This window comes from Bubalus bubalis, chromosome 16 (genome assembly GCF_019923935.1).
Source record: "Bubalus bubalis isolate 160015118507 breed Murrah chromosome 16, NDDB_SH_1, whole genome shotgun sequence".
In the NCBI taxonomy this organism is placed as follows: Eukaryota; Metazoa; Chordata; class Mammalia; order Artiodactyla; family Bovidae; genus Bubalus; species Bubalus bubalis.
Window position 1 is genome coordinate 40,271,787 of NC_059172.1, and position 27,836 is coordinate 40,299,622.

The window sequence follows — 27,836 nt, forward strand, 5'->3', positions numbered from 1 at the left end:
TGTTTTGTAAATAAGTTTATTTGTATCATTATTTTAGATTCCACATTTAAGTGATATATGGTTTTTGTCTTTCTCCTTCTGAACTTCACTTAGTATGATAATCTTTAAGTCCATCCATGTTGCTGTAAATGGTGTTATTTCATTCTTTTCTGTGACTGAATGATATTCCATTCTGTGTGTGTGTGTGTGTGTGTAGAAAATCTTCTTTATCCATTCTTTCGTCTGTTGATGAACACTTAGGTTGTTTCCATGTCTTAGCTATTGCAGATAGTGCTGCTGTGAACATTGGGGTGCCTGTATCTTTTCAAGTTACAGTTTTTGTCCTTTCCAGATATATGCCCAATAGTGGAATTGCTGGATCATGTGGTAACTATTTTTAGTTTTTCCGTTCTGTTCTCCACAAGGGCCCCACCAATTTACATTCCTACTAACAGCATAGCAGAATTCTTTTTTCTCCACACCCTCTCCAGAATTTATATTTGTTGACTTTTGGATGATGGCCATTCTGACAGTTGTGAGATGATATCTCCAGTAGTTTTGATTTGCATTTCTCTAATAATTAGTGATGATATTGCGCATCTTTTCATGTGCCTGTTGGCCATCTGTATGTCTTATGGATAAAAGGCTAGGTCTTTTGCCCTTTTTGGAATGGGTTGTTGCTTTTTTGTTGTTGAGTTGCATAAGCTGTTTGTATATTTTGGAAGTTAAATTTCAGCAGTGTCATTTGCAAATATATTCGCCTGTTCCTTAGGTTGTCTTTTTGTTGATGGTTTCCTCTGTTGTGTGAAAGCTTATGTTGACTAGGTCTCATTTGTTTATCAACTATTTAATTTTTGATTTCAGCACTTCTCTTTCTTCACTTCTCCTACCCTTCTTTTAATGTTTGAAAACATAGAATTGTTTATTTGTGTTCATATTCCAGCATCAAGGCCAAGATCAGTGGGTGATTTTTTCTAGTGATAGGCTGAGGGTATTGCCCTTTGTTTCCTGGCCTTACGCAAAGGTCTCCCATTTGACCTCTCCCTTTGCTCTGGCCCTAAACTTTGTCTCCTGTCTCCTCAAGCAGCCCGTTCAAGCCCAGGTGTGCCAGGAACATCAGCTCAAATGCTCTTTTTCTCCTGAGCTACTGAGCTCTGGAAATTTCCTTCAGTTCCATTGCTTTAAAAAGTATATGTATTTGTGTTTCTTAATTTTAGGGTGTCCTTTGGGATTTTTCTGAGTACAACTAGTCTGTCATGACCTGCCCTATTGCAGCTGTAATACCATCACCTTCCTTGGTTCACAACCCCTTCCTCCATCTTCAAAGCCAGCGGTGGCAGGGCGAGTCCTCATGTCACATCTCTCTGACCCATTCTCCTGCCTCCCTTTTCTAAGAGCTCATGTGATTAAAAATCCAGGATAATATCTCCATCTCATGATTCTTAATCACATCTGTAGAGTCCCTTCTGCTATATTAGGTAACAAACACACCCATACTTTCCAGGGGTGGGATGTGGACATCTTTGGGAGGGTCATTATTCTACCACAAAGGTAATAACTAACATCCCTTACAATGTTGTAAATCAACCATACTTAAATAAAAAATTTAAAAAGAATGGCATCCATTTATTCCCCTGCTTATTTGGTTCCGCTTAAGGAACAGACAAAGGAGTCAGATACAAAGAGATCAAAGTATCAGCTTTATCATTACTTTAATTGCCTAGGAACCTTAACTTGACCTGAAGCCACAGTCAAGATCTTGAATCCACTCATCCTACACACTTCCTTGAATTGAATGTAATCCCAAACTTCTAGACTTCCATCTTGCTGGAGGTGGAGCTGGTCTCAGAAAGCTTCCTTGGAAGATAATGCCTGCATATGGGGACAGGCATCTCTAGGGAGAATTCCATCTTTCAGTTCTGTCATCAGAAGGGGTATTCCTCTGTTGAGGAGAAGCTGAGTGAGGGGAGATAGGTGGAAACCATTCTCTCCTCCCACAGAAATACGGAGACTGGAATAGTACCCATAATAGCAATTCTTGATTTTTGCTGAAACTTTCTGTATGGCCTAGTCTATGGTCATTTTTGAAAAAAGGCTTTGTATGTGCTTGAACACAATGTACCGTCTCTAGTGTTTAGCACATAGTTCTTTATATGTCTTTTGCTGTATCACCACTATAGTTTTTAATTTTGGGTCTGCTCGATCTGTCATTTCCCAAGGGAGAGGGTCTTTTTTATACACTGTGGGATTTGGTTTGCAAATTTGTATTTAGGATTTGATATGTAGGGCTTCCTTGGTGGCTCAGAGAGTAAAAAATCTGCCTGCAATGTGGGAGATCCAAGGGAGAGGGTCATTTTTATACACTGTGAGGTTTAGTCTGTAAATTTCTGTTTAGGATTTGATATGTAAGTTCATCAGTGAGAAGGCTTGTAATTTGTCTTTGTAGTACTCAGAACTGCTAAATTGTTCAGTTACAGGGGTCACCATTCACAGTCTGGTCTGTAAGTTGTACTGGCAGCTATCCTTATTGAAGCAGTTTGGAACAGTCCCTCTTTTTCTAACTGAACACAAGAGTTAGATGAGAATCATTCACTTCATGAACATTGGCTAGCGCTAACTTGTAAAAGTATGTGGCCTGGTATTTTCGCTGTGGTAAATTATCAAATTATGGTTCAACTTTTTATAGGTTTGTTCAAATAGTTTTTTAAATCATTTTATCCAGTGATTGTGTGTATATGTGATTAGTCTTAATTTTTTTTTTTGCTCAAAAGTACCTACATCAATGCACTCTCCTCTTTCACCATCATCAAGAGGCTCTTCAGTTCCTCTTCATTTTGTGTCATTAGAGTTTGATCATCTGCATGTTCGAGGTTGTTGATATTTCTCCTGGCAATCTTGATTCCAACTGGTGATTTATCCAGCTCAGCATTTCACATGATGTATATATATAAGTTAAATAAGCAGGGTGACAATATAAAGCTTTATCATACTCTTTCCCAATTTTGAACCAGTCTGTTGTTCCATATCCAGTTCTACGGTTGCTTCTTGACTCACATACAGGTTTCTCGGGAGACATGAAAGTGGTCTGGTATTCCCATCTCTTTAAGAATTTTCATGATTTGAGAGAAGAGCATTGAAACATATACATTACTATATGTAAAACAGATAGCCAGTGGGAGTTTATTGTAAGATGCAGGGAACCCAAAGCTGGTGCTTTGTGATAACCTAGGGGGTAGGATGGGGAGGGAGATGGGAGGTAGGTTTGAGAGGAAGGGGATATATGTATAAGTGAAGTCACTTCAGTCATGTCTGACTCTGTGCAACCGCATAGACGGCAGCCCAACAGGCTCCCCCCGTCCCTGGGATTCTCCAGGCAAGAACACTGGAGTGGGTTGCCATTTCCTTCTCCAATGCGTGAAAGTGAAAAGTGAAAGTGAAGTCGCTCAGTCGTGTCCGACTCTCCGCGACCCCATGGACTGCAGCCTTCCAGGCTCCTCCATCCATGGGATTTCCAGGCAAGAGTACTGGAGTGGGGTGCCATTGCCTTCTCCGGATATATGTATACCTATGGCCAATTCATGTTGATGACACGAATGACATGAATGTGATGGTATGACAAAAACATCATCATATTGTTAAGGCAGTTCAGCTCAGTCGCTCAGTTGTGTCCAGCTCTTTGCAATCACATGAACTGTAGCATGCCAGTCTTTCTTGTCCATCACCAACTCCTGGAGCCTACACAAACTCATGTCCATCATATCGGTGATGCCATCCAACCATCTCATCCTCTGTCTTCCACTTCTTCTCCCACCTTCAATCTTTGCCAGCATCAGGATCTTTTCCAGTGAGTCAGTTCTTCACATCAGGTGGCCAAAGTATCGGAGTTTCAGCTTCAGCATCAGTCCTTCCAATGAGTATTCAGGACTAATTTCCTTTAGGATTGACTGGTTGGGTCTCCTTGCAGTCCAAGGGACTCTCAAGAGTCTTCTCCAACACCAAGTTCAAAAGCATCAATTCTTTGGCACTCAGCCTTCTTTATAGTCCAACTCTCACATCCATACATGACTACTGGAAAAACCATAGCTTTGACTAGATGGACCTTTGTTGGTAAAGTAATGTCTTTGCTTTTTAATATGCTATCTAGGTGAGTCATAGCTTTTCTTCCAAGGAGCAAGTGTCTTTTAATTTCATGGCTGCAGTCACCATCTGCAATGATTTTGGAGCCCCCCCCCCAAAAAAAAGTCTGTCACTGTTTGCATTGTCATGTCATGCATGTCATGTCATTGCATTTGTCTGTCACTTATTTGCCATGAAGTGAGGGGACCAGATGCCATGATCCTAGTTTTCAGAATGTTGAGTTTTAAGCCAACTTTTTCACTGTCCTCTTTCACTTTCATCAAGAGGCCCCTTAGTTCCTCTTCACTTTCTGCCATAAGGGTGGTGTCATCTGCATATCTGAGGTTATTGATATTTCTCCCATCAATCTTGATTCCAGCTTGTGCTTCATCCAGCCCAGCATTTCGCATGATGTACTCTGCATAGAAGTTAAATAAACAGAGTGGCAATATACAGCCTTGACATACTCCTTTCCCGATTTGGAACCAGTCTGTTGTTCCATGTCTGGTTCTAACTGTTGCTTCTTGACCTGCATACAGATTTCTCAGGAGGCAGGTCAGGTGGTCTGGTATTCCCATCTCTTGAAGAATTTTCCACAGTTTGTTGTGATCCACACAGTCAAAGGCCTTGGTGTAGTCAATAAAGTAAAAGTAGATGGTTTTTTTTGAGTTCTCTTGCTTTTTCGATAATCCAGCGGATGTTGGCAATTTGATCTCTTGTTTCTCTGCCTTTTCTAAATCCAACTTGAACATTTGGAAGTTCATGGTTCACAAACTATTGAAGCCTGGCTTGGAGAATTTTGAACATTACTTTGCTAGTGTGGGAGATCAGTGCAATTGTGCGGTAGTTTGAACATTCTTTGGCATTGCCTTTCTTTGGGATTGGAATGAAAACTGACCTTTTCCAATCCTGTGGCCACTGCTGAGTTTTCCAGATTTGCTGGCATATTGAGTACAGCACTTTCACAGCATCATCTTTTAGGATTTTAAATATTTGAGCTGGAATTCTCTCACCTTCACTAGCTTTGTTCATATTAATATTTCCTAAGGCCCACTGTGGAAAATTCTGAAAGAGATGGGAATACCAGACCACCTGACCTGCCTTTTGAGAAACCTATACGCAGGTCAGGAAGCAACAGTTAGAACCGGACATGGAACAACAGACTGGTTCCAAATAGGAAAAGGAGTACGTCAAGGCTGTATACTGTCACCCTGCTTATTTAACTTCTATGCAGAGTACATCATGAGAAACAGTCAAAGGCTTTGGCATAGTCAATAAAGCAGAAATAGATATTTTTCTGGAACTCTCTTGCTTTTTTGATGATCCAGCGGATGTTGGCAATTTGGTCTCTGGTTCCTCTGCCTTTTCTAAAACCAGCTTGAACATCTGGAAGTTCACAGTTCACGTATTGCTGAAGTCTGGCTTAGAGAATTTTGAGCATTACTTTACTAGCGTGTGAGATGAGTGCAATTATTTGGTCGTTTGAGCATTCTTTGGCATTGCCTTTCTTTGGGATTGGAATGAAAACTGACCTTTTCCAGTCCTGTGGCCACTGCTGAGTTTTCCAAATTTGCTGGCATATTGAGTGCAGCACTTTCACAGCATCATCTTTCAGGATTTGAAAGAGCTCAACTGGAATTCCATCACCTCCACTAGCTTTGTTCATAGTGATGCTTTCTAGGGCCCACTTGACTTCACATTCCAGGATATCTGGCTCTAGGTGAGTGATCACACCATCGTGATTATCTGGGTCATGAAGATCTTTTTTGTACAGTTCTTCTGTGTATTCTTGCCATCTCTTCTTAATATCTTCTGATTCTGTTAGGTCCATACCATTTCTGTCCTTTATCGAGCCCATCTTTGCATGAAATGTTCCCTTGGTATCTCTACTTTTCTTGAAGAGATCTCTAGTCTTTCCCATTCTGTTGTTTTCCTTTATTTCTTTGCATTGATTGCTGAGGAAGGCTTTCTTATCTCTTCTTGCTATTCTTTGGAACTCTGCATTCAGATGCTTATATCTTTCCTTTTCTCGTTTGCTTTTCGCTACTCTTCTTTTCACAGCTATTTGTAGGGTAGTATATAGATAGGTATGTGCTTATTTCTCCATTTTATGTTTTTGTTTCTTATTAACTTTTTTTTTTTAACTTGTTTTTGGTTTTGCCTTGCTGGCCTCTGTTGTATTGATCAAGTTGTTTTTATATCTCTGTTAGGAAGTCAAACATCTATTTCTGTATTTTTAATGCTCATCCTTACATTTTTAGCATGAATCCTTACCACAGAGGTGAAATACAAATATCTTTATAGAATAATTGTCTTCCTCTTCAGTAGTACGTGAGTCTTAGAATGCTTTAATTCCCATCAGTGCCCCGTCTTCCATAGTTTTGTATTCTGGTATCATCTTTATTTATAGTTCCCCAAGTATTGTGCTATTTATTATTATTCACTGAGCATTTATTTTTTATCAGATATCATAATGCATTATTTGACCTAATCTTTATGAAAATTGTGAAAGATAAACAGTGTTGCTATTCCTTTTTTACAGACAGAAAATTGAGGCATAGAAGGATTAACTGGAAAGCATAATTAGGAAAAAATACTAAATCCATTGGATCTCAAAATCCAAGTTTTTTTCATCATCCCATATTTCATAAACTAGTCTTAGCTCTCAAAGAAAAATGTTGAAACAAAGACCTTAGGTCTAAGTAGTTGTTAGAGAATGTACAGGACATGTGGTCCAGTGGTCTCTATTCTGGGTCTTCAGTGGAGGTGTCTGATGGTGCCCAAGGGGCTGCAGATCTGTGTCTTGAGGGTGAAGCTGCAGCTCCTCTCTATTTCAAAGGCTCCGCCTAAGTAACGGCTATCTATAAATACTCCTGTCATATACATTTTGCCATACTGTGTACCACTGAAGAGCATCAAGAAGAAATGGAAAATAGTTCTGGAGGCCGAAAAATCTGAGATCAAGGTGCCGGCAGGGTTGATGTCTGGTAAGACCTCTCTAACTGCTTGTGGACTGTTTTTTTCTCACTGTGTTCTCACATGGTCTTTCTTCTGCTTGTCTTGGAAGAGAGACAGGGGGCAGCTGCAGCTGGCCCTGGGGAAACAGACCCTGGGTTCAACCACTCTTCAGAGCTGCCCCTCTCCCCTGCCATGTGTGTTTTTTAAACTGACAGTGTTTATTTTGTTTAGTGAACAATTTAAACAACTTCTCTGACAGAGTTGATTCTTCTATCCCCCTCCTTTTTAGTTGGTGCAGTTTTTCCTGCTTCATGAAGTAGATCTTTTAAAATCCCTTCAGAAATACTCTGCCAGTAATAAATTGCATGCGTCATTTATGTGAAAAATGTCCTTATTTTATTCTTAAATCTTGAGTGGTAGTTTATCTTGTACAGATTATAGGTTGGTAGCTACCTGAAGATATTTTGTGGTCATCAGGACTTCTGATGAGAAGTCTTTGACAGTCTAATTGTAGAATATCTTTTATCTCTGGTTGCTTTTAAATTTCTTTTATCTTTGTTCTTCAGTTTCACTGTGTTGTTGCTAGGATTTGTTTTAATGTATCCCTTTGGGGACTCAATGTGTGTCTTTAAACTGAGAAGATTGAAGTTTTTCTTTTTTTTTTGGCTGTTCTGGGTCTTGCTTGCAGCGAGGGCTTTTCTCTACTTATGTTGCACGGGCTTCTCATTGTGGCGGCCTCTCTTGTTGCAGACCACAGGCTCTAGGGCGCTTCAGTAATTGCAGCATGTGGGCTCAGTAGTTGTGGCTCCCAGGCTCTAGAACACAAGCTCAGTTTTTGTGGCTTAGCTGCTCTGCAGCATGTGGGGTCTTCTTGGATCAGGGATGGAGCATGTGTCTCCTGCTTTCGCAGGCACATTCACTATCACTGAGCCACCAGGGAAGCCCGAATGAAGATTTTATTGGTGATAAATCCATAACCATTTTCTCTTTCGCCTCTGCTTCAATAGCTTCTTCCACCTTCCATTCCAGTAATTCTCTTATCTGTTGTTTAACCTATGCACTTAATTTTCTAACCTGAGTAACTGTATTCTTTGTGTTTTGGTTTCCAATTGGTTCTTTTTCAAATTTTCCTGTTCTTTTCTCATGCTTTCTTGTCCTTTCATTAAAGTTTCTACATCTTCCTTTTTTACTTTCCTTTAGGTAAAACATATGTCCAAATGTATTCCCAAATAGACAAGTACTCATAATATTGATTTACTCACATGCGTATTTACAGGCACTAATTTGCAAAAAATTACGAATTTTTTGTCTCACCAGTACATTTTAAATAATACTTTTATTCAAGCATTTTACCTTTATCCGAACATACTATTTCTGTCATTATAAGAGCTAGTTTCTGAATAAAAATATAGCATCCCAGAGCAGCTAAAGAGCATTTGGGGATGTCAACAGAATGTAGAGGTGGGGCCTGAGAGTCTGCATGTGCACCACACTCCCAGGTAGTGCTGGAGCTACCAACACGCATCACGCTTTTGATGTGCAGTTTTAGAGTCCATATTTTTACTTTTAAGTTGTTGTAAACACAGCACTTTGAAAATTCACATACAAGGCTGCCATCAATTATTTCATCTCATGTTGAAGAACCCCATTTGTATGATAAAGACCATTTTTAAAAAGTTTACCTTGTTTGTATGTACGTATGTCTGAATTGTGTAACATATGTCATGTAAATGAAGACAGGCTACGTCGTCATGCTGCAGTAACAAACAGTCCCACAATATCAGTTGCCTTGAAACAGCTTAGACCACAAGTTCCCGCACTGCCCCGGGTCTGCTTAGGGCTCTGGTCTATGTCGTCATCTCTTTGGAACATGGGTAGATTCAGTTCCCACCATTGCCAGAGGCTGGAGCAAGTGAAAGAGATAAAAGGAATTGTGTTCTTGTTCCTAATGACCTTCTTCTAGAAGTGACAATGTCACTTTTCATGTTTATCGGCCAGAGGAAGTCATGTGGCTGTGAGTAGCTTCAAGGGGCGGAAGTGTTGTTCCAGTGTGAGCTGAAGTGGAGGAGATCCAAAACATTTCTGAATAATCCTAGTAACTGCTACACATACTTAGTTGCTTTTGAACATGACCATTGAAAGGCTTTTGATAAAATCCTATACTTTTATTTTGGGTTGTTTCATCTCCCCCTAACAATTACTGAATCTGTATTAAATTTTGGTTTTAATGTGCTTCAGATAAAAATTCTCAGGAGTGTCCTTTCTAAACATCAAAACTTGGCATTGATTAATTTGATCTGCTAGTCAATGGTTTCCACTTAAACTGCCCACTGGAATCACCTGGGGAGCTTTTTGTTATCCCAGATCAGCCTCAGACCAATCAAACTAGAGCCCTGGAGGCTGGACTCTGGCATCTGTAGAGGATTTCAGTATGTATATAAAACTGAAGCCCTTTGTGTTAATCTATCTTCTCCAAAGAATGCTTTATTGTTCAAGATAAAGTAATTGAGAGATTGCCCCCAAAGAGAAACTCTAATAGGGCTTGAGCAGGAGGTGAACTGCTGTTTTCTGAGAGGCACTTTAGGGGTCAACATCTTGCCTTCTGTTATTGTCACTTTTGTTTTGTTTTGTTAAACCCAGGTATGAGGGTATGCATTTTCTTATTTGTTGCGTCTGATAGTCCTGTTTTTGTGTGTTTCCCTCTGTGATTGTAGTTTTTCCGTAGCAGTCAGTTGGCTGTAGAGAATCTGTGTGGCATGTGGAATTGAGTCTTCTGGGTAATTGTTACCTTTGCTAGTGCTAGGCCTAAGAAGTTTCACCATTTTGGACCATTTTCTGAGCCTATATATTGATGTAAATTGTAAAGAAATTGAAATTAAAGTCTTTTATGTATGTACACATTACATGCAAAAATGGACACAGATACACATGCACTCATACACCTTTACACACACGTAAAATATTTGAATAATAGAAAAAATCCCAAGGCTTTAGGGGCAGGGAGTGGCCCACAGAATGGAAGGGACTTGTCCAAGGCCTCACTGATAGAAAATGAATGAAAATCTCAGTCTTCCCACATACTTCTGGCCTGACTTATCCTACATTTGTAAGTGTGTGTGTGTGTGTGTGTGGGTGTGTGTGTTGGAGTGTGTTCAGGATGGAGAGGCATGACTTAGCATTTGTTTAGAGATTGGAGGTCTTACTCTACTTCTGTCCATTTTCTCTCCTGAAGTTTTTGACTGTGACCTTTCCTAGGCAACTCTTAATTGGATTTGTAGAAGCCAGAAACTGGTGAGCACACATCAGAGTGGGGTAACGGGGCCGTCTCCTAGCTCCCCAGAGCCACGGACTTGTTTGTGGATTGTGATCCACAATTCCCTCTAACCTGCACTTTCAGAAAGCAAACCAGCAATCTAAAAGTAATTGTTTCCTTCTGTGTGTATTTCTCATTCCAAAGACTGCCATGGCAAGTAGGAAGTTGGCTTTGAAGGGAATAGAGGAACCTGGAATTAGACGACAGGCCTGCAGTGTAACCGTGGATATGGTGGCTCTACAGCCCACATTTTCCAGCACGATCCTGATTTCAAGTATTTTATTCTGTTGGCTTTATAAACAATTCAAATGCCCTGGAAATTCCACCATGAACCATATTTTCTAAAATGTTTCTTAACTGATGAAAGAAGCACAGAAATCCTTTGTTAGACTCTGTTGCCCCAGTTTTGGTTTAGAAAATATATCACCATCTATGCAAAGAAGGCTTTTTTTTTTCTTCTTTTTTAATGGTGGGGTTTAGAAAGGCAAACACAGTCCTATTTGGGACATACCAATTTAGAAAAAGCTGACCCAGTATCCCAGATCTCTGTGGAAATCAGGCATTCTTCCTCTTAGCTATTCATGCAAGCATATGTACGGACATCCAGCCAGTTCCCCTCACAGTCTACTGGGCAGGGGGCACGGTAACTGTGTCAGCCACTGATGACAGGGCCTCTGCCCTCAGAGACGTCACCGTCCATGAAGGGAGATGAAATAAGGATACACACGGTGTTAAATACGAGTCAAAGGTGTGAGTGTATCAGAGGATATAGAATCGCCCAACGGGAAGATCTAGAAAGATTTTGATTCACTCCTCCTCACCAGATCCCACGCGGCATGACTTCCTCTGCATCCCGTTGATCAGAGCAAGTCACTAGACCAGCCCGGAGTGAGGATCCACCTTGGGGTGAGGGGGTGGAATGCACACACAAGGATGCTCTCTGTGCATACAGTTGACCACTTTAAGTTCAAGAAGACACATTTATTCATCTCACAGCTGGGGACTGGCCTCTCACTGTTTCAGCACACAAGTACTAAGTCGCAGGTAAGGTCTGGCTGTGCCCGCCCGCTTGTCTGAGCATGTGAGCTTCCCCCAGCCAGTCACAGTGGGCACAGTCATCTCCTCTCATGCCCAACCCAGGATGAAAGATGATTTCTGCAAAGTTCACTTTGTGAGTGATTCTGCGAGATAGAAGTGGTCATCTAGTCTTCTGATCCATCCCTCTCCCTTCCTCTTTCACTAACTTTGCTCTTTAGCAGTTCCTTGCCCATGGCATCCACCATTCTCACCCGGATTCCCACCTCTCTCTTGTTCCAGGAACTAAAACAGGGGCAGATATTAGTGATGGAACCTGTGAGCCTGGACCGACCTCCCCAGGCTCCTACATGAACCCCTTCCCAGTGCTCCATCTCGTCGAGGACTTGAGGCTGGCCTTGGAGATGCTGGAGCATCCTCAGGAGAGGGCAGCCCTCCTGAGCCAGATCCCGGGCCCCACAGCTGCCTACATAAAGGAATGGTTCAAGGAGAGCTCGGTGAGTAGGCCTGTGGCCTGGGTGGGGGAGCGCAGTCACGGAGCCCGTGGAATGCCATCAGGTTTATCTGGGGTGTCCGAGCTCCTCCTCTTCAGGAGTCTGTCGATAGTCACATCCGCATGCCTTCCTCTGAACACTGATGAATTCTTTATCATGCTCATGATATGTGTTGTTCAATATTTTTGTTACATGCGCTGTCAACCTAGGGTTCTGTAACATGCCAATGCCAGTGTGGTAGGGAGAATAATGATCTTCTGAAGATGCTTACATCCTGATTGCCAGAACCTGTGAATAAGTTTCCATACGTGGCGGAAGGGAAGGAATCAGGTGGAATTAAGGTTGCCAATCAGCTGAATTTAAAGTGGGAAGAGTGGCCTGAGTTATCCAGGTGGGCCCAGTGTAATCACTGGCGTCCTTGTAAAAGGAAGGCGAGACAGATGAGTCAGTGTTGGAGTGATGGAATGGGCGAAGGACTCATCCCCCAACCCCCCGACCGCTGCTGTCTTTGAAGGTGGAAGGGCCAAGAACCAGGCAGCCACCAGGAGCTGGAAAACTGGCCTCTCCTCCAGAAAGGAAAACAGTCTTACCCACAGCTTGATTTTAGCCCAGTAAACCATTTCAGACTTCTGACCTCCATAACTGTAAGATAATGAATTTGTGTCATTGCAAGTCACTGAGTTTGTGGTAATTAGTTACAGCAGCAACCAAGATTGCCCACAGGAAGGTGAAGGCTCCTGGGTGGGTCTTGGGTGGGCCTGTACAGTTCTGGTTTGCAGACCAGCTTCTCATCCCTCCCCCCCATGAAGATGGTTCTTGGTGGTCCTCTCAGACTGATAATAGAAGCCCCCACCTGCTTCTCCACGGGCTCTTTTTATTTGTTTATTTGCTGCTTTATTTTTGGCTGTGTTGGGTCCGCTGCTGCGCGTGGGCTTTCTCTAGTTGTGGTGGGCGCTAGGGCTACTCTCTAGTTGTGTGTGTGGGCTTCTCATTGCAGTGGCTTCTCTTGTGGAGCACGGGCTCCAGAGGATGTGGGATCAATAGTTTCGTCTCGAAGGTTCTAGAGGGAGGGCTCAGTAGTTGTGGCTCACGGGCTTAGTTGCCCTGCAGCACGTGGGATCTTCCCAGACCAGGGATCAAACCCATGCACTGGACTACTGGGGAAGCCCTCCACGTACTCTTTTAACTAGGTTGGAAGCTGCCAGCGAATGGCTTAGTAGGTTAGTCCTCTTTTTCCCCAGCTAGAGGATCCCCTTTGCCTCTCTAGAGAGGCATGCTCTGGCTGTTACTGTGTTTGCTTTATGATGCTGGTCCTGGCTTCTGCCCTGTCATATCTGACCATCTTCTGCTCACCTCGTTGTGCAGCTGCGACTCTCTAGCTCACTTTACTCCTGGCATTGGCATCTATCCGTCTGTGCAATCCTGCTAGTCCTGACTCAGGCTGCATTGTTTACAGAAAATTTTATGAAGCCTCTAGAAAATGATATAGGTTCATAATTCATAAATCAGCCTGAAATCCTTGGGTCTAGATGCATTTTAGAACTCAAAGCTTATTAAACTTTAGAAAGGTGAGACGGTGCACATGTATTGTATAATATGTACCATTTCTAGCCAGTGCAGGGCAGGAAACACTGAACATTTTTCCAGCAACACTTGTGAATATCTGCATGAAGCAGGATAAAGACAGACTATCAATACATAATTTTCAGTGACTATGTATATTTACCTTGTACAGATATGCCTGAATTTATGTAACCATTCCTCTAATATTGAATTGAGATATTTTTTAGTCTTTCACTAGTAACGTGGCATTGCTGTAGAGACTGTCTTTGTCTAGAAATATTTATCTCTAAATATTTTCTTCAGATGGACTTGTGAAAGTAGAATAATAGTTAAAGCAGGCTTAACAGATAAAATGCAGAATGTTCCGTTAAGTTGGAATTTTAGATAAACAATATTTTTTAATAAGTGTGTTTCATGCAGTTTGCTAAGTCTGGCAAACTCTGATCAAAGGTATTAATATCTTTAAGCCTTGTGACACATTTTTTCCAAACCGCTTTTCAGAAAGATTTTGCCCATTTATATTTTCTTTGGCAGGGCTTGAGGTACATCCTGATCAACAGCAAGCACGAAGATTGAAAAAACAGCTAATTTCATAGGAAAGAGAGTTTCATTTTTTCTTTCCATTTCTTTGTTTAGTAGAAAGGCTGAATTTTTAAATAAGCTTATTAGTATTTATTCTTTATGGTTTCCAAACTTTTGATCTTGTACCCCAATATGAAAAAAAAATTCATTCTCCAAATATACATATTCATATATGGAGAATTGTCCTCATATATTAAATTATAAAACATAGTCCCAGATAGAAGATCCTTTTTAAAAGACCAATTAAGAAAATAGTTCTAATATTTTCTTCACATATACAACCCAGCGATTATTTTGAGTCTCTTGGCTGTGCCTGCTTATAGTCTGATCTGTTAGCATCTGTATTCTTGCCTCCCTGACCCTATTTGGGTTTTAGTGCTTTTCTTATATTTAATGACTTTTTACTAGCTCTTTGCTTTGTGGTGTTCCTTTTCCTCTCTTTTGTTTTTAAATGTTTTTGGTGGTTTTTTTTTTTTTTAATTATAAAAAAAATTGTAATTTTATCAGTCTTTCCTGTTTGAGCTTCTTTTCTTTCTACAAAGGCCCTACCCGACCTCAGATCAAATAATATTCACCTGGATAGTCTCTCCAGTAGGTTTATAGTTTGATTTGTATTCATCTGCAGTCTTTTTAGTGTGTGGTATGAAATAAGGATCTAACTTTTATAATTTTCCAAAAAAGATTCTTAAAAACTATTTTGGATCTAAAAGTGGTCGTGGTGGTGGTTGATTTTGCAAGATCCGTCCCAGAAAACAGCTTGCGTTCAGATTTGCAGATCTGTTTTGGTGGCTTTTTATAACCGTTGGGGAAATGCTTGCCTTGGGATAGATGTTTCTAAAAGTTGTTGCATTCATAAATCTTTTGGAGTAATTATGGCCATCAGCAACCTATGAGTGGTGTACTTTGAGGGGGGCAGGGTCAAAAGTTCATATAAACATTCCAAGATACCAGGGCTGGTTGTTAAGGTTTTGATTCTGGACAGAGACCACCTGTGTGTATTTTCGTTTTCCCAGATTTAAAGTCATTTTACAATCTGGTGCTCACACAGTCCATAGCAGGTTTTATCTGTATGGAAATAGAATTCAAGGCAGTGAACAAACCCACAGCTCCTCTTTAGATTAATTTTAGATTGCCTTAGGTTGGTACTTTTATTTATTTATTTTAAATTTTCATTTATTTATTTTTGGCTGCATTGGGTCTTTGTTGCTGTGTGTAGGCTTTTCCTATTTGTGGTGAGGGGGGCTGCTCTCTAGGTGCCATGCCTGGTCTTCTCATCGTGGTGGCTTCTCTTTTTGTGGAGCCTGGGCTCAGAAGTTGTGGTGCACGGGCTTAGCTGCCCTGTGGCATATGGAATCTTCCCAGACCAGGGATCAGACCCTTGTCGCCTGCATTGGTGGGCACATTCTTAACCACTGGACCACCAGGAAAGTCTAGATTGGTACTTTTAATTAGAAGGTATTGCTGTTCAAATTGTAGTTTATGGACCAGCAGCTTTGGCATCCCCTGATAGCTTGTCTTAAAGAAAAAAAAAAGTTAGACTTTGCCTCTCCCCTCCCCAACCCACTGAACCATTTCCAGGTGATTCTTACTCACTTTTAAGTTTGTAAAGCACTGCCTTAAACCACAGAGACTCACGCGAATTATTACCCTCCCCCGCCAAAAAAAAAGACACACAAAAACACATGTGACTCAGAATTGGAACTAATAAGATAGCTTGAAGCCAGGCTTGTGCCTTCTCATTTCTCATTCATGGTATCTGTGCATCCCTTGGATGTTTGCACTGTTCTCCTTCGTCATAAACCTCAGTTGTCATAATCCTGCCTAGCATGACCCAGCCCTGCCTCATGACATCTGTCAGTGGGGATTCTTTCTCAATAAAATACGAACAGTAAGGAGGTTTATATGTCACTAACATATGTTATGTTACTAACATATAACTAATATATATGTAACTAACATATAACTAATAATACATGTATTAGTTATATGTAACTAATATATGTCCAGGGGATGGGTGGTCCCAGGGTTAAATCAGTGGCTCTGGGATGACCTCAAAGACACTGATTTTTCTTATCTTTCTCCCTCCCCATGCTCAGAGGTTGGTTTTTCCTCAGATATGTCCCCTAACACAGGGGTCCCCAACCTCCAGGCTGGAGACCAGTACTTCTTGTCAGATCAGCAGTGGCATTAGGTTAGAAATAAAGGCAATGGCACCCCACTCCAGTACTGTTGCCTGGAAAATCCCATGGATGGAGGAGCCTGGTGGGCTGCAGTCCATGGGGTCGCTAAGAGTCGGACACGACTGAGCGACTTCACTTTCACTTTTCACTTTCATGCATCGGAGAAGGAAATGGCAACCCACTCCAGTGTTCTGGAGAATCCCAGGGACTGGGGAGCCTGGTGGGCTGCTGTCTATGGGGTTGCACAGAGTCGGACGTGACTGAAGCAACTTGGCAGCAGCAGCAGCAAAGGGCGCATAAAGGTAATGAGCTTGAATCATTCTGAAACCATTCACCCACCCCCACCCATGGAAAAATTGTCTTCCATGAAATTGGTCCGTGGTGCTGAAAAGGTTGGGGTACTGCTGCCCTAAGAAGTAGGGCAAGTTGCAAGAAGGCTACTTGCATCTCTGGGCAGCCTCCCTTCACACAGATAGTTGTGTCCAGAGGTAGAACATGTCCTCCTCTTATAAACTGGGGAGGAAAACCTCTATCTGAAACCTCCCAGCAGCTTCCCATATGGTCCCAGTGGTCAGGATCTGTTCGCATGTGCGTACCCTAGCTGCAAGGGAGGCTGGCACTCTCATCACAGCAGAGGGGAACCTCTGTCAGGGAGCAACCAAGAAGTAGGGGAAACGAATGGCCCTTAGGAAGAGAGCTCACGGTGACTGCCACACATCCTTTAGGTTTGATGTTAGTTTTCTTGTTGATTGACAAGTTCATGTTTTCTGTATATGTGTGTTAACCCCTGAAGGAGAGAATCTCATTCACCTAATTCTCAATTTTTGCACTAAGTCCTCCAGGTATATGAAGAAATGTTAAATGCAAAAGAAATAGAAATTAAAGACATTTTCACTTACACTCAGATATGGACTAGCTGCCTTTGGGCCAGGTGTCCACCCAAGGGCCAATAATTAGCTGTGGTGAGAGGGGAGAGGATCATGTGGTAGGAATCGCAGTCTTCTGTTCAGTAGTAGCTGCAACGGGGATCTTCAGGCTCAGATGATGGCGACTGCAGTGCACAGAAACGGGGGCTGCTGAAGGGGCCATGGTGGATGTAGGGGCGTGGCTGGTGCTTACAGCAAACAGCAGACTCGTCCTGGGCCCCTGCCCTTACATCTTAAGTGGAGAGGGAGCTCTGGGCCTAGTGCACTGTGGTCAGAAAGACTGTGTGTGGGCAGCTGTGTTTCTTTACAGTGGGGCTGGTTCCTCCTCTGCTGGGTGCTGGCAGGGGTGGGCACAGTGGCCATCAGCAAGGATCCTTGGCCTGGAAATAGTTATAAATAGGCCAGACTTGTGGTAAAAATACAAGTGGAACAGAACTGCCCAGGATTCAGGGGTACTGGATTGTGAGCATATTTCCAGAGCTTTGGGGCCTAAAATAGGATCCTCCCTTTCTGGGCAGCCAATAGAATGAGGAAGAGTAGGCTTTAGGTCTGGAAGGGTGTGTGGGGGGCTCTCTATGCTGAAGACCCTCTGGGGCTTCAGTGATAAAAGGAACAAAGGGCCTGGATTCCCTTGTTCTAGGATCAGTGCGTGCTCAGTTGTGTCTGACTTTTTGTGACACGTGGATTCCTCTGTCCATGGAATTCTCCAGGCAAGAATACTGGAGTAGGTTGCCATTTCCTCCTCCAGAGGATCTTGCTGACCCAGGGCTGAACCTGTGTCTCTTGCATCTCCTGCATTGGCAGGTGGATTCTTGACCACTGAGCCACCTGGGAAAGGAACAGTACTGTTACCCAACCAGATCTGTTTGACACACAACAAGTCAAACACTGAGGTACCATAGTTTACAGCTAAGGAAGAGTTTATTCTCAAGATAGCTGAGAAGACAGGAGACTGTGTCTCAGATCTACCTCACTAAAGGTGAGGGAGTTGGAGTATTTATGGGATAAGCAGGGTAGTCTTAGGGGAGAGGTGACTGAGGAAATCGTGTTCTGTGCAGGTGCGTCTGGGTTCATGTTTCCGCATATTGGAGATGGAGACCCTTAGCGTCATCGGAGGGTGGAGTTTTCCAATCCTCTGACGTCAAAAGGCCATTCATTCAGACATCTGCACAGACTCAGCTTTAGGCTGGTGCTAACCAGCCCCTGTCCAGCTCATGCTGGTCAGGTAATGATTCCAAGTAATTGGAAAACAGCTGGGCTGTGTGAAGCTGGAAAGATATGCTATTAAAGGGAGGAAAATGGAAGGAAAGAAAGAAACCAAGTGAGCTTAATTAATGAGGGCAGTTTATAAGCAAAAGAGTTTTAACAAGCTATTCCCTTATCTGTTGTTCTATAAGACAAATTCAAGAATTTCTATTATTAGCTTCTGTAAACTCTGTGGGGCACAGTTTCAGTATCTGTGTCTGAACTCTGGGCTTATCCTCAAAGTTGGTGGCACACCATGGAGCTTTGGACAGGGCTTTTGTACAGGAAATGTTCCTGAAGTCCAAGGCAAGCAGGCTTCATGGAGCCTGGCCTGCAGAGTAGCATCAATGAGGCCAACCTTTGACAGTATAAGATTGAGCCCCTCTTTCATGGCTGGCAGACCAGGCCAAGCTCAGGGTCAGGACTTTCAGGAGATGAAGCTGAGGCCCATGCCAGAAGGCTGCAGCATCTCTGCTGTGATGGGAATGGAGCCGAGTTCCAAAAAGGGGCCACCTCTTTCCCCTCTGTGCAGGTAAGCTTGTGGTGACCTGGGGGTGAAGCCCTCAGGGAGAGTGGAGCCCGTAAGGGGCTGGAAACAGCCAACTAGTGAGAAGCCAACCAGTAAGACCCTGATGCTATGAAAGATTGAAGGCAGGAGGAGAAGGGGGCAACAGAGGATGAAATGGTTGGATGGCATCGCCAACCTAATGTCCATGAGTTTGAGCAAACTCTGGGAGTTGGTGATGGACAGGGGAGCCTGTGTGCTGCAGTCCATGGGGTTGCAAAGAGTCAGACATGACTGAGTGACTGAACTGAGTGAGCAAGGGAGGGGTGATTAGACCCAGTGAGCCTGGTTCCTGGGAGATGCCCAAGCGATACCAGAGCCAGCAGTCTCCAGATGGAGCGTCTCTGGGGGCTTCTCTAATAGCCGGGTACACACATTCTTCATCCACAGGCACCAGACTGTCCCATTGTTTAATCACTTCAGATGTGGGTCCATGGGATATTTGGTGAAGACCTGGTTTCAGGGGCTAAAGTCTAAGGAAAGACAAGTAAACCCAGAAGCAGCAGAGGGGAGGGCAGGTAAGGGGAGAGCTTGGCAGAGACCCTGCAGAGGGACTGTATTCTGTGCTACTTTCTGGAAGCAGGGTTCACGGAACAGGCCTGGCCTCCCGGGGGAACCCAGACTCTCCTTGGCCAGGCTGCAGGTGTCCTGCTCAGCGTGTTCAGGCAGGTGGAAGGGAATGGACCAGGTGAGGCAGTGTGGGAGGGAGGGATGAGCCAAAAGGCCAGCTCTGTGCCACCCTCATGTGGACGTGGGTGAACCTCGTTTCCCTCCTCTGGGACTCAGTTTCCCTACTGGAAATAACAGCTGGTTTGACAATCCCTCTGTAGGATCTGGCCACGCATTCCAGTCCTGCAGTTTAAGGGCTTTAGAGCAGCCCCCTGGTAGCCATCAGTCCCTGCCTTCCTCAGTCTGGACTTTTGTTAAAAATATATTTATTTAGCCGTGCTGGGTCTTAGTTTCAGCATGCAGGATCTAGTTCCCTGACCAGGGATTGAACCCTGAGCCCCCTGCATTGGGAGTGTGGATTCTTAGCCCCTGGACCACCAGAGAAGTCCCTCAGTCTGGACCTTTAAGTTTGGAAAGTAGAGACAGGTTAGGGAACCTCTCTTGATATAGCTGCTCCATGTCAGGGCTCAGCCGAGGCCGTCATCTCTGGAGTGGTGAAATGGGATGCCCTGACCGGAGAGCCTCCTCTGAGCCTGCCTGGCAGGTCCGGGGAAGTGAATCCCATCTTGGGTCTCACCTCTGTCAGTCTGTATATCAGATATTCATGTGCCCTCAGTTACCTTCTTAACCAGACTCTCCAGAAACAAGGAAATAGACCAGGCCCAGGAGGGCACACGGCCACCCCCCGCCCCCCATCCGCTCAGCCACCTTGTCACAGATGGCGGCTCCTCAAACAAAGCCCCTGCGTTCCTGCCAGAGTCAGCCTGCCGTCTTTCATTCTGGCCAGAGGAGCAAATCTGTTCACCATATTGAAAAGCCAGAGTTTAGGGGGGGGGAAAAAAAGACGGGGAGAAGCTGTTTTATGAATTATAAGCCGTCAGCTTGCCCTGCAATTCTCTGTGTCTCTGTCCTCCACCTAGGGCCTGGATTAAGAGATGGATGGGGTATTTGTGTGGCAAACACGTTCATTTTGAAAAGTTACAGGCAGGAGTTATATAGGAAAACGTTGGCTTTCTGGATGTTAGAAAAGGGGAAATTTGGTGATTATTTTTCATTAAAAAAAAAAAAATGAAGGTTTTTGTGAGTCAGTTTCCAGTGTGTGTCCCTCTATAGGTGTGAACTTGAGAGCTCAGACTTGTAGTAGGTACTTCCTCTCCTGTGCTGCTCTCTCCGGATGGACTCACGCTGGGCCGGTGTGCTGGTTGGAGGAGGGCCTTTGTCTCTGTGCAGTACTGGAAAAAGCCACTAGGTGGGAGTCAGGGACAAATGCTGGAAAGTCTGAAGCTCAAGGAACCCGCTTTATGTGAGAAAATAGCTGCCTGCTTCCCCTCACCCTCCGCCAGCCACGTAGAAAGAGGACATAAGCTCCTCTCATTAATGAAGTTGCTGGACAGTGTACCTGAGTCAGCTGGCAAAAACAATTATTTTCCTTGGAAGCCAGTGGACAAAGGGTAGGCCTGGGGTGCCTCCACTGCTTGTGCCCACCCTCCTTCTCCTTGGGGGAGGAGACCAGAGGAATGACTGCTGGTCCTGGGAGCACAGACCTGACCATCCAACATCAAAGCTAAGAAGCTCTCTCCAGACACCTTTAATCCCAGCGCCTTTTACTGGCACTCTATTACTTAGGATGGCTCTCCATTTCCTGACCTGTGTTTTTCAGGCCCTGTCCTAGAGAGGTTTCCTATACCTTAGGGATTTTGAAAGTTTTTTTTTTTTTTTTTTTCCTAGCATAACACTCCAGACTGGGGGCCTTCAGCCATTGCAAACTTAGCAGTTTTAATTTTCCTGAATTTGGGGATTTTTTTTTTTTTTTTTTCCCCTCTTCCAAGTAATTGTACCTTACTAAAATTCTGGAGATCTGGATTCTTTCAGACCTGACTTGAGACTAGTTCAGTCCCTAAGAACCAATGTTTATAAATGAGCAAGAATGTGCAAACACTGGTGGAAGAGCAAATAAATCCTTCCCCACTCAATTTCCTGCTCCGGGCCCAGGGGACATGGTGGGCGATGTTGCCGGGTTAGCATGACCTGAGGTCTGAGCATGTAGACACCCGCCCACCCTCTGCCTGCAAAGAGGGCATGCCAGAGCCACAGCACCAGGCGTCCTGCCCTTTCAGGCAGGTAGGAAGGCTCAGGAGGAGTCGTACTTCAGGCAAACTGCTCAGTAGCCTGTGCTCCAAGGACCTTCTGAAAATAGTTTCCTTTTACTCCTCAAATCGGAGAAGGCAATGGCACCCCACTCCAGTACTCTTGCCTGGAAAATCCCATGGATGGAGGAGCCTGGTAGGCTGCAGTCCATGGGGTCGCTAAGAGTCGGGCACGACTGAGCGACTTCGCTTTCACTTTTCACTTTCATGCATTGGAGAAGGAAATGGCAACCCACTCCAGTATTCTTGCCTGGAGAATCCCAGGGACAGAGGAACCTAGTGGGCTGCGGTCTATGGGGTTGCAGTCGGAGACGACTGAAGCGACTTAGCAGCAGCAGCAGCACTCCTCAAATATGGTCATTAAGACTGGCAGGATGAGCATCACTGGGGAGACTGTTAGTGATGCCCAGTCTTGGGCCCGATTCCCAGCCTGCTGGGCCTGAATCTGCATTTTTATAAGAGTGCCCCCTGTCCCTGGAGATTCATTATAGAGAGAGAGAGACATCATCCTCACCTGGGGGTCAGCAATCTAGGGTCTGTATTTGGCCTGCTGCCTATCTGTTATTCCCTGAAAATCAAGCATGATTTTTTGTGATTTCCAGTGATTGATGAGAAATCACAAGAAGACTAATTTGTGATGTGAAAATGATGTAAAATTTAAATCTTACTGTTCACACACACACAAAAAATGTCACTGGAACACAGCCACCCTCACTGGCTTCCACGTTAGCTGTGGCTGCTTTTTGCTGTAAATGAGAGAGTCGACTGTAACAAACCATATGGCCCGCAAAGCCTGAAATGTTTGCCATCTGGCCCTCTACAGGCAGAGTGTGCCACCCCTTCTGTTACCCGTTTTGGAGACGGATCTTCATGCCTGGACACTGTGGGTACCTGGGCTATGGGGCCAGGATGCTGTTGCACAAGCAGGACCTTGCAGCCCAAGGACCGGGGTCTTCAGGCCATCCCTTCCTCTCCCCAGAGGTAGGCTCACGGTGCAGCGTGCCTGCTGAAGGACATAAGCCTGTATCTGACGTATCAGGGTGTCCTGGCACCTGTCAACATGGCCCAGAGGCCAAGGCTCAGCCCTGAGCTGGAGCTCAGGATGCAGGCCAGAGGTCAGCTGACTAGCTCATGACCCTTCTCTGTCCACAGTTATGCCTGATTCCTGGCCGCCAGCAGGAGGAGCAAATCTCAGAGCTCCATCCACAGTCATTCTCGCGTACATGGGATTCCAGCCAGATAAGCAGCCCTCCTGAGGTCTCCCACTGGACCCTGGAATGAATTCACTGATGGCTCCAGCCTCGTAGGTGTGTTTTTACTCCCGCAAATGATCAGGAGCCTGCTCTTTGCCCTCAGCTGGCTGCCTTATGTCCAGACAGTAATGAGTTGTCTCACTGACCGTGAGTTGCTTTTGGGAAGGCTCTGAGGGTATGGGGTCACTGTAATGCATCTTACTGGTGTATCCTGTGTGGCTCCTGAAGACTTCTCTCTTTAGTGATGGATCCAGGGAGTCCCTGAGGCTCTGCCTCACAGGGCAGTACCATAGAAGTGGGACCACCCCCACCATGCTTAATAAGGGCAGCCTAATCCTTTCCAAGTAACTACTTAGATGGGATAAAACCCAGGCTTTCAATCTTTGGGGAGCCATGGATCATTTTGATGATCTGATGAAAACTATTTCAGAGAAATAGTGATTTATACATACTCATAGTGCTTTGTATACATTTTATGGACGTAGTCAAGAGCCTGTCTGATCCCCCAAAGCCCCTCTGTGACTCACTGTGAGGAGCCCCTGGCTGGGTGGCCTTCTGAGTGAGGGGGCACAGCTATGGGTTTGATCCTACGCCTTTAGCGTGCTATTTGTGGATTGAGTTAATTACAATATAAAATTTAGGGTTTCAAAGGAAAACAAAAAAGGACTGAGGTAAGAATTACTACTTGAGGGTACCATAAAAATATGTCAAGAATTTAGCTGCAATTTATCTGGATTTCCTCCCTCCTCCTCTCCGCCCTCCTCTCCTCTCTCTTCCCCTCCTGCCTCCTGTCTGTCTCCTCTCCTCCCGTTCCCTCCTCCCCTCCTTCACTACCCTTCTCTATGTCCCCTCCCATTCCACTCTTCCCCTCTCTCCCCTTCCCTTCCTCCTCCCCTCTCTCTTCTCTTACCCCTTTCTCCCCCTTTCCCGCCCCCCAACCTCCAATTCATCATATATGAATTGAGCTAATAGATGAAGCTGACCCTATCTCTCCTCTCTGAGTCAAGCATCTTTGGGGAAACTCATTCCCTCCAAGTAATTTCAGGCTTATCTTGCCAGTTTCACCATTTGAGCCTCATTCTTTCATTCAGAGATCATTGAAGTTGTTACTGTGTGCTAAGAATTGTGCTAGGTGTAGAAACTAGAGCTGTGAATCAGAGCTCAGACACATGTCCTCCTGTCTGAAGTGGGAACAGGTGTGGTTGAGTACCACAGGGCAGGCAGTGATGTGGGGAGGGGCATGGGTACCAGGGAGCCAGCCACGTGCAGTGGAAGGCAGCTACATTGCTGCCCAGTCCCCTTTTCTCCTCTCACACTGGAACCTTCCAAAGGATACCAGTCTTTCTCCAAGGGTGTACAGGCCTTTCCCCATACAGACCCTCAAATTGACTTTGCTTCTTCCTCCCCAGCACCCCAGAAATACCTTTATTATGTGCCACGTGGAAACTCTTCGTTTGCCCAGAGCAGGAACTTGGTTTCAGTTGCTTTGGATACTGGGCAAATATGTATTGACCAAAATGAAGACTTTTCCAGGTTTTTAGACAGGAAAAAAAAAAAAGTCTACCTACCCCTGCCACCTTAGGGATCTGGACTAGCACATCCTGCCCTAGTCCAGGTCAGGGGACCTCGGCGAGTCGGACCCACACTGCACTCTGGAACTGGGCCAGAGGCCAGAATAACGCTCGAGAGCTCAGGGCATGGGCAGCTGAGCCTACTTTTTCTTCCTGGCCTCTGATCTGGGTGTGTCTCCAGGAATCTACTCCTCCCCCTCGGACCAGCTGCTGGCCAGAGCCCTCCTCCTGCCGCCTCTGTGTTCTCTGTGGACGGGGCCAGCCTGCGGGGGACTGTGCGTGTTTGCTGCTTTGTCCTCAGGCCTTGCTTCTGGGTTGTGGACGGCGAAGATACCATGATAAGCGGCATGCCTTCTCTTCAGACTGGGAGCTCCAGGAAACTCCCTGACCCCCAAGGTGCTCTGGGAAGGCCCACGCAGTCACAAGATGTGTGTCTGCAAGTCATTTATGGCAGCGGAGCTCAGAGCCCTTGCATGTAACCACAGTTCCCCGTGCACCCACATCAAAGACCGCTTTCATAACCAGTCAGAGCCAACGGCCACACGTCGCGGGCTGGGCAAGGGAGAAAAGCTGTTTTTAAGAGAACTCTCAAAGGAGGTGGGAATGTGAAGAGGAGGGGGTCAGCATGTGGGGAGTGCTGGGGAGACCACCCTGGAAAGCCAGCATGGGACCTGCCAGTAGGAAGGCAGGCCCAGCTCCCCATTTCTTCAGGCTGCTGCCTTCCCAGAGCTCCTACCCGGAGCGCTCCCTAGACCTCACGGACACACATCTGGGGTGGGGACCACCAGCGAGGCATGCCTGGGACTCGCTCGCTCCCACCTGTCCCTGTGCAGAATGCGGCCTCAGGGAGCCCCGGAGCGACGGCTGGCAGCAGAGCTCTCCAAGGCGGCAACACTGGATGGTGCCGCCAGCGCCCAGGATGGCAAACCCCCAGCCGGGCCAAGAAGCCGAACTGGAACTGGTTCTGAATCTGTTCTTTTTTGGAAACAATCAGCTTCCCTCAGGGCACAGCCCGACGCCGGCCTGGAAGAGAAGGGGTAGGCGTGGGCTGCTGGGTGGGGGTCAGGCTGTGTGTGGGAACCAGCAGTCCTCCAAGAGCTGCACTTATTTTTAGTCCTCTCCCCAGTCCCAGATAAACCAAGAGCAGCTGGGAGCCTGTGGGTAAATGCAGAATGGAGCAGAGACAGGAAACCGGGGTCTCTCCCTAATGAGTTCCAGCCACTCCAGAAGGGGGAAGCCAGACGAGGAATTTTCTTCAGGACTGTTTCCCTCTGGCAGCCTCTGGTATTATCACCAAAAAGAATGTTCGTGTGTGTGTGTGTGTGTGTGTTTACAACTCTTGTCCAAGTCTGTCTTTCTCCCCCACCTTTTGCTAGGTTCCCTCACTCTGCAGGCTCTGCGTCCCAGAGCTGGTGCCTGTGTGCGTCTGTGGGGGCGGATACGGGAGCAGCACGGTCTGGTCTGAGCTGCTGTGTCTCTGAAACCTCTCAGGGCAAGGCTAAAGGACGCAGGCCAGGGACGTGGGGAAATCTGAACACGGCTTGACGTTCCTGAGGGGGAGGGGGCAGAGGCAAGAAAGAGGAGAGAATTTGGTATCCAGCCAGAAATAGGGCTTTTTCAACCAAGGAATCTAACTGCTGACATGGGTGCCCAGCATGGATGGGGACATTGATGTTTACAAGCATTTCGCGTGGCTGAAGCGGGTAAGTGACTGACTGCTTTGTGTGGGTCTCCGTCGAGATGAGTGAGGAGAGAGACTGTGTGTGTGTGTGTGTATGTATGTATTGAGGGGGGAGGTATTTGTCCAGCGAAGCCCTGTTGCCGCCAAGTTCTCCATGAGAATCTAATTATAGATACTAGGGGAGAAAACAGTCAGCTGTCTTTGTTTCTCCTCTGACATTCTAGTGAATGAGCCTCTGTGCAGAAAGGCAACAATGAAATGAGAAAAGTTCCTTATTTTTGACTCTGGCACTTGAACAGTTGGAGGGTCCAAACACTGTGACCAGAAAAAGGCATCTGCCGCTTTTTGGTGTGAGGACTCGGAGAGGAAGCCGCTGCCTTTCAACCGCACAGGGTTCATAAGATATCGGGCTTCTCTCCTGCTCGGAAGTTATCCCGCGTGGAGATTAGTCAGCTGTCAGCCGAAAGAGCTGCCGCGTTTCCGGGGGAGGCCCTCGGGAGTTCTGCATGTTTTCCAGAGGCCAAGGGTTTGGGTTTCAAGTTGCTCCTGTCGACTCTTTAGGGGTGAGCATGAGTGTGTGGGGTGAGTGACAGTGGGCGAATGTTGGGGGCTGGAGTTGCATCCACGTTCACAGAAACCATGCTCTTGCTTTTTTTTGTCACCATCTCTGAACTGGCAACGGCAGCCCACTCTAGTATCCTTGCCTGGAGACCACATGGACAGAGGAGCCTGATGTGGGCTACAGTCCATAGGGCCGCAAAAGTGTCGGGCACAACTTAGCAACTAAACAACTGAACTGGCAAAGATGGGTATCCATTAATTTTCACATGGAGGCAGGATGTTTCCAGAAGCAGGAAGGGCAAAAGCAGCTGACAGAGAAGAGATCTGACACTGTAGAACAGGAGGGACACGAAGTGCCCGGCTTGGAAGGTCCCTGACCTCCACACCCCAACACTAGGCCTGCTGGCTTCTGTGGGCATCCTCTGCACCTCTCTCTCAGCAAATACTTACCCAGTTCTGGGTACTGGGTGTCCAATCGTAAGCAAAAAGTAGAACCAGTCTCTGCTCTTGTGGATCTTCCATACAGTGCTTGGGAGACGGCAGTTAAACAGTCCCCAGGAAATAAGCTTGAAATTTACAAGTTGATAGAAACCGCCAAGAAGAGGAACTATTAAGTGGCCATCCCAAAGGTCTATTACTGATTGAGAAAGAGTGGTCAGGACCCTCTTTGTGGAAGTAACACTTCATTGAAAAGTGAAGGAGAAGTAGGAGTGAGTCCGGTGAAAAATGTGGTAAAGAACACATGTCTGAACTCAGTGATGGAGGGGAGACGTGGGCGGGTCCCGGAGCACACAGCACAGGGAGGGCGGTGGGCAGGGTTGTGGGGGACAGGGTTTGTATAATGGGAGACTTGCTGCTTGGAAGTGGCATGAGATACGTTGAGAGATATAATTTGTATTTTAAGAAAATTACTCTAGCTATGATGTGGTGTATGGTAAGCTGTGCTGCGAAAAGCAAGGCAAATGAACCAAATTAGCTCAAGGGTTTGTTGGGATCAA

General features: G+C 45.4%; 1 protein-coding gene across 7 annotated transcripts in view; it reads left to right on the forward strand.

Annotated features, from left to right (window-relative positions):
- The window catches only part of PPFIBP2 (PPFIA binding protein 2), a 155,592-nt gene that overhangs the window by 41,215 nt on the left and 86,541 nt on the right, over positions 1–27,836 (forward strand). For 6 of the 7 annotated variants that reach the window (XM_025266582.3, XM_025266580.3, XM_025266581.3 and 3 more), the window contains one exon: positions 11,684–11,898. In XM_025266582.3, coding sequence (XP_025122367.2) covers positions 11,684–11,898 — 215 coding nt within the window. Of the gene's footprint in view, positions 1–11,683; positions 11,899–25,954; positions 26,300–27,836 lie in introns of those variants that run through there. The other variant, XM_025266588.3, reaches the window with a different exon arrangement.